At 35.9% G+C, this 12,594-nt stretch overlaps 1 protein-coding gene across 4 annotated transcripts; it reads right to left on the bottom strand.

The window, feature by feature from the left end:
- Positions 1-3,886: 3,886 nt before the first annotated feature.
- Positions 3,887-11,511, bottom strand: LOC117612513 (protein PSK SIMULATOR 1-like). Of its 4 annotated transcripts, none has more exons than XM_034341199.1 (13): positions 11,493-11,511; positions 10,911-11,121; positions 9,619-9,941; positions 9,383-9,475; positions 9,194-9,284; positions 8,740-8,830; positions 8,233-8,330; positions 7,990-8,059; positions 7,437-7,537; positions 5,431-5,541; positions 5,196-5,272; positions 4,845-4,889; positions 3,887-4,767 (listed from the first exon to the last, which is right to left on the bottom strand). In XM_034341199.1, the coding sequence occupies exons 2-13, from the start codon at positions 11,073-11,075 to the stop codon at positions 4,260-4,262; spliced, it is 1,773 nt and encodes a 590-aa protein (XP_034197090.1). In that variant the 5' UTR covers positions 11,076-11,121; positions 11,493-11,511; the 3' UTR covers positions 3,887-4,259. The 4 variants fall into 4 exon arrangements, with proteins under 4 accessions (XP_034197090.1, XP_034197089.1, XP_034197087.1 ...); XM_034341198.1 differs by having other exon boundaries at positions 10,911-11,285; positions 11,493-11,509; XM_034341196.1 differs by lacking the exon at positions 11,493-11,511 and having other exon boundaries at positions 10,911-11,483.
- Between the last annotated feature and the right edge of the window lie 1,083 nt (positions 11,512-12,594).

Raw genomic sequence — 12,594 nt, 5'->3', positions numbered from 1 at the left:
AATCTAGCTTTGTAGGTCTGTGCCTTGCCACCTAACTCTTCTTCCTCTTGAAGATCCATTTGTTTCCTATTGGCACAATACTTTTGGGTGGATCAACCAGAGTCTAGACTTAGTTGGTATACATCGAATCCATTTCATACATCATGGATTATTGCTATTTCTTTGAGTCAATATTTGACATTGCCTTCGTGTGGGTTTTAGGATCTTCAATCTCATCTCCCGTGAGAACAATATGTTGTAAGCCCAGATTCCTCTATGGGGCTCTATTGATCCTTTCAGACCTATGTGGAGGTTGGGTAAGTTTGGGTGCAGGGACTGGATTGTCAACTGGATCAAACTCTACTTGAGGTTTTTGAGGCTCTTTATACTCTTCCTTGAGCTCAACCTTTTGCACCCATGTACCATCTACGACAAATTCATTTTCAAGGAAGCTTGCACGTATTGCAACAAGCACCTTTTGTGATTTCGGATGGTCGAAGTAGCATCCCAAATTTTCTTTTGAATACCTAATAAATCTGCACATTTCTGATCTAGCACTAGTTTATCAAAGTCATGCTTCTTGACATAAGCTAGACAACCTCAAATCTTAAAATGATTAAGACTTGGCTCCCTCCCAAACTACATTTCATATGGAGCTCTGGGCACGAATTTGGAAGGTACTCCATTTAGTAGATATGTCGCAGTCTGGAGTGCATATCCCCAAAACGATATTGTTAAGTCAATATAACTCATCATTGATCAGACCATGTACATTATTGTTCAGTTTCTTCTCTCAGAAACACCATTAAGTTGTGGAGTTCTAGGTGGAGCCCACTGAGACAGGATGCCACATTTCTTAAGATATTGAAGGAACTCAGTACTTAAGTATTCTTCTCCTCAATCAAATCTTAGAGTCTTGATATTCTTTCCTGTTTGCTTTTCCACTTCTTTCTTGAATTCTTTGAACTTTCCAAAGGCCTCAGACTTATACTCCATTAAATATACATAGCCCAACCAAGAGTAATCGTCGGTGAACTTGATGAAGTAAGAATAGTCAGTGAACAGAGAGCTCTGGTCCCAGTGTGGCTTCGTCCTTGGGCATATTGAGAATCTAGAAGCCCATAATACCTTATTAAGTCATTCGTGTTTCTAGAAAAACCTATGGTCACGTTTGGTGCTAAAAAATGGATGTGAATAGAGTAAAAGATAATCCCAACATAATCCTATTAATTGCATTTTTTAAGATAACTTGTCATACTAAAATAGTGAGATACATAATCCTACTACTTCAACGACAATTTACTCTTGGAAAGAAATTTAGTATAAGTTCAATTTTTTTAAATAAAAAAAAATTCTTGAAAACTAAATTAAGGTTAAAACATTCATAAAACCTTCAAACCACAATTTCACTCTCCGAAAGAAACTTCGTAAAACTTATTATTATTTATTTATAAATTTCTTCAAAGACAAAATTAAGGTTAAAACATTCACATAACCTTTAACCACAATTTTTCTCTTACTGTTTTTTCCAAATAACATATTTAACCATAAAGACTAAATTATACACACCTCGAAGTTTATTCATAGTTTCACATAATGTCGTCGGGTGTTATAGTAATTTCATAACACCCTTAATAACTAAAAAAGGGCATCATGACAATATAAACATACATCAATATTTATTAAATGTAGTAATACATTTTTTTCCCTGAAACATCACACTCATAAAAAATGAAGCTTTTATCACTGGGGGTGTTAGTTGGATTGATCTAGACTTTTGGTGTGCTCTCAAGTGGTCTTCAGTTGAAGTCCCTATAATACATGTGCGTGTGTTGTGAGTTTCCCCCTCCCAAGTGGTCTTGGGATAAAAGTCAACGTTTTTTTTTTCCTTCAAATTTTCACTCACTTTCCTCAACAACGAAACATTGACATAACCTACAACCACATTTTACCCTCCGAAAGAAACTTTGTAAAAGTTAATCTTGTTTTTCTTCAAAGATTAGCAATATTAAAAAAGAATTCGAACATATGACTATGTATTAGTATCTAGTACGGTGATGTGATTTTAACTAAATAATAATATTTTTTAGTACAAGTGACTGGGAGATGAAGTTTGTATAAGTATTATTGGGTGCCTAGAGGTTTCAAACCTCTCGTCACATGGGTAGAGATGAAAGCATGTGAAAACCTCTCAAGGTCATAATGTAATTTTTGAAATCTCAAGTGGTTATTTGAAAACACGATAAACTGGAGGGGGTGTCCATATACTTAAACCTAAGAGTATATTTGTCATTTGGAGAGTCTTAATGTTGATGTTAATAATTTTAAGATGACATTTTGAGGGAAGGGGTAATATGGAACGATTTAAAACGTTAGGGAATTTTAAGAAAACATGAAAAGTCTCAAAATGTGTGAGTATATCAAACCAAAATTTAGGTTTTTTTTAAGCCAACAAGGTCTAACTGAATTGAAAGCGCCTTGACTTGTTGGCTAGCGGTCTCAAGTAACAAACCCTTGTGATACCTTGACAATGGTTCTAAATTCTTTATACAAGTGATATTGGAGGAGGAGGCTTTTCTCACACAAATACTGTCAAGGTGTCATGATGATTCAAACTTGAAACCAGTGATTTGTAATTCAAGGTCTTTTTCCATTGGACTAGACCCTTTGTTGTGCTTAAGTTGAACTTTTTCTATCTTCGGCAGCTGAAAAATTCTATATCAATTTTGAATTTAGATTAAAATGGGAAACTAAACAATAAATTGAAGAGAAAAAATCTATTTCAATGCAACTCAAATTATGAATACATGACGTAATGCACACATATTATGACTTGGAAAGACCCCATGCTTCAAAGCATAACTGCATATCAATCATCAAACACTAGAGTCGTGATGTGTTTGTTTGAAATCGATCATGCAGCTTCATCTTTTTGTCACATGCATGATAATTCTAGCAATTGTTTTTAAGTTATAAATGCTGATTTTTCCAAAACGACAAAGACCAATAATGCAAGATGCTGCTGACCATTGTGGTCAATGCCGAAGAGGTGCAGTTGCTTGACGTTTTCCTTTTTGAGCTTCCGATCCCAAGAAACTGCAAAAGCAATTAAAACTGCAAAGATTTCTATATTGACTTTGGACAGCTATACAACGTAAGAATTGAGAGCAACCACTTGCCGTGTTGCCCTCATTGGGTCATCATTCTTCATTCAATGAAACATTTCTAGATTACTACTTTGGGAAATGGGCTTCTACTTCCTTCGAGTTGTGATTTCAATTCCTTCCAAGACATTTTTCTTGTCAAGAAAGAAAATAAATTTCTTAGAAATTTTTTTTTTTTTTGGCTAAACGCTAAGGTATTTATAAAAATATTTTTATCATGGGGTAAAGCATGTTGTAAAGCTATACCACTATAATGGTGCTAATTACGAGTAAGTTTCAAACTCATTATAAATATAAATAGTTATCACATTCATGAATCTAATATCTACCCTAAACAACCACTAGATTATAGGCTAGTCCAATTATTTTCAAGCCTTCTGCACTCTTAGAATTAACATTATGAATACGTGTAGCAAGAGGCTTATAGCTTAAGTGGTTAAGAACATTTATCCTTGTATATGAGGTCTCAGGTTCCTAGGTTCTACTCTCGCTTTCTTCAATATTGCTTGTATAAAAAAAAACATGACTTTTGAAAAGTTTAGGGACTATTTGTGATTAAAACCCTAAATGAAATGATTTTTATCACGAATGGTTCTTAAACTTATAAAAAGTATTCAATTTGGTTCCAAACTCTCAAATCAATAAATGTGGTCCATCTTTTGATTTTCATATCAATTTGGTCCATACTATCACATTTCGACCAAACTTTTGTTGACTAAATAATGCCCAGTTTTCACTATATCTTAAGAACAACTTTGGTAAATAATATACACGGGTATTAATTCCAAGTCCCGTCTTCTACTTTGCTAACTATGAATGGAACATATAAATATCCCAGCATTACAAAATGGGAATATATGGAGTCTGCACGTGTATTTTCCTACACGTATTATGTACATAAAGTGAATTTACTAATATTTTCCTACAAGGGTAAATTATTACCCTTGATTCCACATTTACAAAAGTAATTTGTGTTACTCGGCATCTGCTTCAAACTCACATAGCATCATCTCCCTTGGCGCAAACTTAGAGCACCCATCAAGGAAAAGGCAAAAGATGATACTATTACGCATACATGGAGAGGCTTCTTTTCAAGCTCATGTTGATTTGCAATCACTAATTAGAACCTTTGATTGTGTCAACTCCATCAATGACATCCAAGAGTTTGATCCGATCGTTATCAAAGTCTATCGGCCTAGATAGCAGACTCCATACGGGAAATGGATCTTTCCTGGTTTTACTTGATAGGAAGTCTCGGCTGCTCTTACTCAGCCTATGTTGTTTGCTTAACATGGCGTTTCTTGAGGCATGATTCTGACTCCTACTCATCCTGAGCCTCAAGTTGCTCTTACTCACATCTTGAAGCATCTCTTGATCTTCATCTGTCAAAACGGGGGATGAACCATAGGGTGTCTGTCTAGATAACAGATTTGTCTTCTGGTTTAGGGTTTTAACAGGAGTTGACGGCATTCCACCGTCACTAGCCCCCGACTGGCTGATCAGATGCTGTAGCCAAACTACTAGTTTAAAGATGCAAGCTTCAGTTTCTGCCTTATCTGCATGGTGTAGTGTCTCAATCCTCAGAATGCCAGTCTGGCCACCATGTTTCCAGCGTTCCCCAAACCTACAAAGTTCAATTAGAAAACCTTAAAAGATACATGAAGGGAAGAAATGCAAACAGAAGTGTAAGTGATAACTCACTCTGAATTTGCCCACTCTCCAACCCAGCCAAAGCTATGAAGAGCTCTAAATTAAACAAATTAGAACACTCAAATGATCAGTAAAGTAAGTAAAAGATAAGTTTCAAACAAAATCCTCGCCGAAATACAACAGGAGCATAAATAGCCTCTGGTAACCAACTTTAGAAATCAACATGATTCCCAAACAGTGTCCACAACATGGTAAGGGTACTTCAGTACCATGTACAAGGAAAAAAAGATTCCCAACTTTCCCACTGCAGAGGGAATCGAGTTTATTTTCCGAAAGGGTTACCAGATATAATGAAGCCCAATTAAAAAACTGATTTATAGATCTAAGGACTAGAAGCTTTACTTGGTTGTGTTACTGGCAATGGGAACAAGCCACTCCAATGTTTTCTTCATTTCAGTTTTGATTTGAGGGACAGTGAGCTGCAAAAACACCATTTACACATCTTCAAGAGAAATTTCTAGAAGGAAACAATTTTTGGAATAGCAGAACAACAAAGAATATAGAAATAAAGATAAACGATACTTCGTGTTGGTATAAATTTTCTAATTATATATAATAAAGAAAACATATAACTAACCTCAACTAACTGTAATTTTGAGCGCAAAGCTGACTTTACACTGGATGGCAGCCCTTGATACAAAGTATCCCTCATATGTTGAGGCACTGAACTTGATCGTGACAGAGACACCTGGTTACATTCAGATATTAGCACAAGACCAATGACCTACAAGATTCAAGATTGAGCATACCCTGATCTGTTCTACTTTTCACACTGGAGAGAAAAATGAAATCTGGATTGAAAAAATAAAGAAATAATTTTCACCAGTACTTTGAAAATCTTCTAAGATCCCAGATATAATCCTAATGAGAAATCTAGACCTTGAACTCTTGTAAAAAGTAATGTAAAATAAAGAAATCTAATATACCTACACTGCACATGTGCTAAGTCTAGATTTCTTGTTGAATAATAATGGTCAACAAGAACCATTACCAACCTCATCCAACAATCAATTTAATGTTTGAGTTTTAATCTCAGCCATTCAATGAATTTTAATCTAATGGACAAAACTGTGTGTCATAATGTGTGTAAAAATGTGTGTCCCCCGATAAACATAAAAGCAAGCTTCAGGTGCGAGATGTCGCATTTGAAGATCCCATGCCATTTGAATGTCCTGTTATTTCTTTTTAAGTTCAATTTTCAAGTAGGACATGGTTTTACTACTTTTAGGTGTAGAGAAGGGTTTATGGCTCAAGGTTTAAAGGTTTGTATCAAAATGTTGTTGGACCTCTTGTTGACCGAATATTTGTATCATGTTTCATGATGATTATTATTTATGAAACCTGTTTCTCATGAAATAAAAGGGCTTAAGGTTCATTGTTGAATGTGGCGACAAGAAAAACAAACCTGCAGTTTGAATGTCATGGGATCCTGCAGTGCAGAATCCCATTTACGAAGCACTTTGCTCGCATGTCTGTATGTATATCTCATAAGCACAAAAAGATGTCTAGGTTTATCATTGTCCCAAGGCTACAAGGTAATTCTATGAAATTTCTGGATAAATTTATAAATAATACTTCAGGCATTATAAGTAGACTGACAGTATAGGCTGTAAAGAAACTGAACTAGCGTGTAAGACCAGATTCTCAGCCTGGTCAAGTATAAAACTTGATAAAGAAGCAAGAAACAGAGATGCAAAATCCTAGAAAGATGATATTTGCTGACTGTCAGAAAAGAATGGACCTCGTACCGATGCAGAAATAGCAAGATCAATACCTAATAGGAAAATTAGCTTCGGGTACCTGTTGGTTGTTGGAAACTTGGTGACTTGGGGTAAGAAACAGGGATGTGGCCAGGTCTAGTTTCAGCAGAATTTTGAGCTACGAAACCTGGTATTTGTGAGCTCCTTTCACTACAATCCTTGTTAAGTAGTTAAAATGAAATTTGATTGTCCTACAAGATTATGTTTGACAAATTGACAGCAAAGCAACAATTAATATTGGTCATAACCCTTGCAGCATGACAGGATCAAGCACATTCAGGTGCACTGACACTTCACTGAAGAGAGGCTGGATTTCGGCTTCTGCACTCCTTTGGTAAACATTGAAAAATAACTACCAGATGCTTTAACTGACAGAGTGGTCTGTGTTTCATAATATCCTAAGCAAGTTGTGATATATATTCACCAGCTTGAAGGGGAGTCAGTGTTATTAGGTTGTAGTCCATTACTTCCTTTTGTTTTTTTTCTTGTTGTTACTACCTTGAATTCTATCCACTAGATTCTCAAGTTTCAATGTGCTTAGGTTCCAGCCCATCCCAGATAGTTTTATTGTCTTATTCCTAGTGCCTTTAATTCATTGGGTACTGGCTAAGGTTGTGTTCTACTTACAAAGGTAAAGAACGATAAATCTGCCTATCTAGGTAAAAAATTTCTGAAAGTTTTTCTGATTTGAATTCCAACTCTTTTGGTGAACTAATAGCATAATATATTGTACAAATGATATAAGTTATAAAACATGAGCAGTGAAAATCATCATAACAAGGTTAAGGAAACTGGAAACACTTAAGTAGTGAATGAAACTTACTAGTGTGTTAATTTGTGTAATAATACTCGCATAATGTAATGAAATACCAGAAGGCCCCAACTTCTTATGGTTCTTCCGAGAACTCTCCACAGGTTCATCATCTGCAGGGGAGATGGGGAGACATAAAAAACTTTATTAAACTCAGGAGCAACTTGTGCTTAAAAACTTTATATTTAAAGCCAGAAAAAGAGGTAGGAGAGATGAATAATCAGAATTGTAAATCAAAATGGAAATGGAAAATAGGAGATGATAATCAATCATGTTCTTTCAGAAGAAAAACAGTATGTTATCAAATGGAAATGAAAAATAGAAGACGCTAATCAATAATTTTCTTTCAGAAGAAAGACAGTTTGTTATCCTATGAAATGAAATGCTTCAAGATGATCAATGGTGGACAGAATGTCATATTAACCTCTTTTTTTTTTTTCTTTTTTTTTTTTGTGGTTTCACCAAGCCATTATTACAACGACAGCAATAAAGAGATGAAGGATAAACGAGGGTGGGCTGCCAGTGGCCATAAATAGAAATTTCGTCAAATATTTCGAATGCATACCAGCACTGCCAAAAGCTTCATGGATTTCCAAATGTAGAAAGTGTACAATATCTACAAGCTTCTGGACAACCTGTAAACACAGGATTTTAGATAGGGTTTCTGGAATAATACTTCACACAATACTGCTTCTGTAGACAACAAAGCCATTAAGGTTGATCATCAATACTCCTAAGCATTAAATTGTACATAATTCCTTCCTGTATGCACCTAAAAAGGGCTAAATACAGCAAACTGACTTGCTACCTCTTCAAAAGTCTTTGACCAGAGTGATTTTTTCTTTAAACTGCTTACAAACTTCTCTTGCATCTTTACATCTGCTCTTAAAATTGCAAGGCTGTCTCCTACATGTCAAGAAGTTATTAGACAATATTATGCAAAGTTCTGATTGTCCTTAGAGCAACAAAGATAAAAAAAGCGACCCCCGTGAATATGGATGCATAATTCAAGGAGTTTGCTCTTAAAATTACGAAAGCCCATGTTCTGAACTCAAACAAAAACAGAAATTAGAGGATAAATGGTGCCTTACTTTGCAGGTCCAGCCAGAAAGAAAGATACAAACGGAATAAACAAGTAAAATTATAGCAAAAAAATAATGCCAGCTCAAAACTTAAAAATCTATTGCGTGACCTTGAAGCTCTCTAAAGCTATCCATCACAAATTAAAAACAAATTTTTTTTTTTATTTTTTATAACTACAAGGCTATAATATGAGAATCAAATGAAATTTGTCAAAGACCAAGCTTTAGATTACCTCTTCTAGCAGCATTTGAACCATCTCCTTTAAGCCTACGCTGATAATCTTGTTCCAGTCTGTCCAACATATGCAACTCATAACATAATTCCTGAAACCAGGAAACAAATTTTCCTTCTCTTCAGTAAACTTCAGAAGGACAATACATGTCTGCCATTAATTCAGGGAAAGCTGTGAAGTGTGAAAAGGAGATAATGAATGTGTTCTACATCCAATTCCTCGCAAAAGAAGTACAACGTTAAGTAGAAAATTCATGTAACCAAAGAAAATATGTACTGTGCATACATATAGATCTTCCGCAGAGTGAGAAAAGAAATTTGTGTTTTGATATTGTTACTGATACAACAGTAAAGTGATAAACAGATACAGAATTTTCAGAGCTAAACCATTAACAGATACTGCTGTAACTAAGAGATCAGCATTTTCTACACAACAGTAACGTGTAAATACTCACTGCTGTTGACTGTATTAAAGTCATCAATTGTTCCATATCTTCCTGTGCTTGCCTTTTGAAATGCTTCTGTTGTGTAACTTTTGAACCAATCCTAATATAATAAAAAATTGCAGATGGAACACATGAGAATCTCAATTTAAATGTTGTAAATGACCAAGAAAATAGAGTTACAAGATTCATTAGTATTACTTCTTAAAATAGAGGTCCAAATTGTGCCACATCAGATCTTTAGAATAATTTCCAAAACGCACAACGTCACTGGAAAATGTTTTCAGTTCTTCTCTGCCAATGTCGAACAGCAAACATTCTTTCATTAATGTAACAAACATATGAAAAAATAACCAGAAATTATATGGTGATAATAAACAACAGAAATACTCTCACTCCGAAAACAGATAAAACATAAATGATATCTGATTAACCACCTCTTGTCAGCAGCAGCAATTCGCAGGAGCTCATCCATATCTCTAGATATTAAAGTTTGCACCCCTTTTGATGGTAGCACCACCTCCTTTAAATGTCTGACATTATCCTCTGAAAGGGATTGCATCAGGTTGGCACCCTTGACAATTGTGTTTGCAACTTCAAAAGCCAAAATTGAAATTGTATTCTCTTTCCTTGACATTCCCGAGGTACCAACAATGGAGGTCAAATTTGTCATGCTGCTACCAAGACTGTCCAAAAATTGTATAGCCTTCCCGAACCCAGTGATGCCAGCTTTGCCCAAAAGTGAGCTCATTTCTGAAACCTATAACACAAGAGCAACTTATTAGTCTACTCAACAACTTATCTGTAACATTTGGAACATTTATATCAGAACCAAAGATTGCATTCTATATTATTATGCGGTAAGGACATTTTGCATTTCTAAGAAAAGACAGTGATAACAGTATGACATTGTAGTTGATCAGTCAAATTCAAACTGTTTGGCAATGTTTTATACAATAAGGAGGCGGGGGAGGCTTGAACATGCAGTTTCAGACGTTCACAAATCCCCACGTACATTTGCTTTGATTTCCTAACTATAGTTTAGAGGCAAATATTAATCGTCATTTTCACAACCAACAAATACCAGATGTTTTCTGAGAAATTTAGTTTGTTTTTTCTTTTAGAGGAAACTTATTTTATTCAAAGCAAAAGCTATGAACAAAAACATGGATGAGACATAAACAAGCCATAAAACAGGGATGAACTAACCCTTTGATCTGCTTTTATAAATTAAATAGAGTAAAGAGAAACTTAATAGGTCTCTTGTCATTCATTACTGAGCCCTCTTCATCTTGAAATTTCAAGTTTGTTTTCAGTAGGAAGGTAATAAAGCACTCTGAATCTGTATACTCAAAACCTAGCACTGTGCTGGTTTCTAAAGATGCATCCAATTTAAGTATTCATCTGAAAGCAATGATAAATGGTAAGACCTTGATTTCTGATTGGACTTTGCATCACCAACTTCCTTCCACAGATGAAAGATTACAGAGCTCTCCAAGGGCAAGGGTCACAAGCATAATGGATAAGGAGGCTTATTCATGGTTCTAAATTTCAGGCACTGGGGTTGTCCTAGTACAACGGCCCATGGTTCTAAATTCGGAAGAAAACAAACACAACCACAAGAAAAGTGCATTCATTTTACTTCTTGACACATTATTTAGATATATAAGAGAGTAACAATTAATTCCAACGCACCATAAATGAAAAAAGGTTCAAGGTTTGAGTTTACCTTTGCAGCCTGCTTAGGAATGGCCGGGCATGTAGTTGTACTACTAATTGCTCTTGGGGAAAGTCCATCAAACTCATTGCTATCTCGAGGGTAATCTATAATGACATATTCTACCTTGGGCCCCGTTTTCACTGCCGTTTTCACTGTGGTGCGAATTCCACCCATTATGTATTGTATGTATGTCAATCACCCCAAAAACTGTCTTTGACTCCTTATTCACAATTTTCACACAAAAGCCAGGCACTTGAAATATTAACAATGCTATTGAATCATTAGTTCATATGATTACAGTCTTAATCCATAACATACTACCAAAGTACTATCAATTCTGATCAAGACCTAAGCTGTAATCCATAATAACTCGACCAGTTTAAGCTGTGAATCATGAAAGCAGCCGAAACCCATGAATCAGAAACATCCAATCAAACATAACATAAAATTTAAAATTAAACCCAGTTCCAACATACTGGGAAGACTTAAACATTGAATGTGTGTGTGTGGAGAGAGAGAGGGAGAGAGATAGAGAGAGAGTAAATGATGATCAATAGAAAGCCAAACGGCCAAACTAGTTAAGAAGCTTACCAGAGACGACTAATCAGTTATGGGCATGGACCGGAGCATCAATGTTACCCCCACCGTCAAAATTCGAACATTTCATCCATTAGTCCGTCTATTTGACCCACGTTGACGCTTGATTGAGGGTTATTTTCGGCATTAGGCGCGGATTGAATTAGCAACCTCTCCTCTCTCACACACTTCGCACTTCTCTTTCACATTGGTAGGGTAGGGATAGAAAGGGACTAGAATTTGGGCGGGAAAAAGGACGAAATCTAAGGTTGGAATCGAGGGAATCTGAAAGCATTTTCATAAAGGTTCTTTTGGCTCTGTTGATTCGACGCAGCATGAGTCTGGATGTGTTGCTTTTGCAGGTGCGGAACAGAGGGCCTCCTCCCAAGTACAGTAAGTAATCGATTTTCCCAATTTCAAATTGTTTAAGCTTGTGTGGTCCTTGGTGTCGGTTGTTTGCACATTTTGTGGTGTTGTCTGATATGCTGTTTTGAATATGAAACACTTGTGGTCCCGAAGCATTTGTGTTGTTTTGTCTGCATAATTATAGGTGGACCTGAGTGAATTTGAAGTTTAGAATGGTAGTTGGGCAGTAAAGAAAATTTGGTGTGGTAAAATAGTGGTTTTATATATAATTTTCTGTTTTTTTTAGGTGATCCAGATTTGTTCTCCCTAGAAATTCACCATGGAGGTTATATTTCAGAGGGGAAGTATGTTCGGGGTAAGGTTACTTGGGCAGACAACTGTAATGCTAACCACCTGTCAATGCTTGACCTGTTTGATGTTGCTATCTCTCTAGGATATGACCATAAAAAAATACAGTACCACTACTGGAACAAAAGAAGGGGGTTTGTTCCAATTGAAGTAGATGCCCATGTAGTTGAGTTTGTGGAGTATACACCTACTTCTAGAGTTCAACCTTTATATCTCTCATATAAGAATCAACCGCATTTCCCAGAGAGCCAGGCATCTGCATCTACTCCACAATTGGGGTTGGAAGTAGAAGTTGAAACTGAAACTGATGTTGGTGAGTTGGGGAACCAGTTTGTAGAAGTGGATGTTGATTTAGATGATGATGGTTATGATGAGGTACATAAGGAGGGAGATAATGAGGCAG

Source organism: Prunus dulcis, unplaced genomic scaffold (assembly GCF_902201215.1).
Source record: "Prunus dulcis unplaced genomic scaffold, ALMONDv2, whole genome shotgun sequence".
In the NCBI taxonomy this organism is placed as follows: domain Eukaryota; kingdom Viridiplantae; phylum Streptophyta; class Magnoliopsida; order Rosales; family Rosaceae; genus Prunus; species Prunus dulcis.
This window is presented reverse-complemented; position numbering and strand designations above follow the sequence as displayed.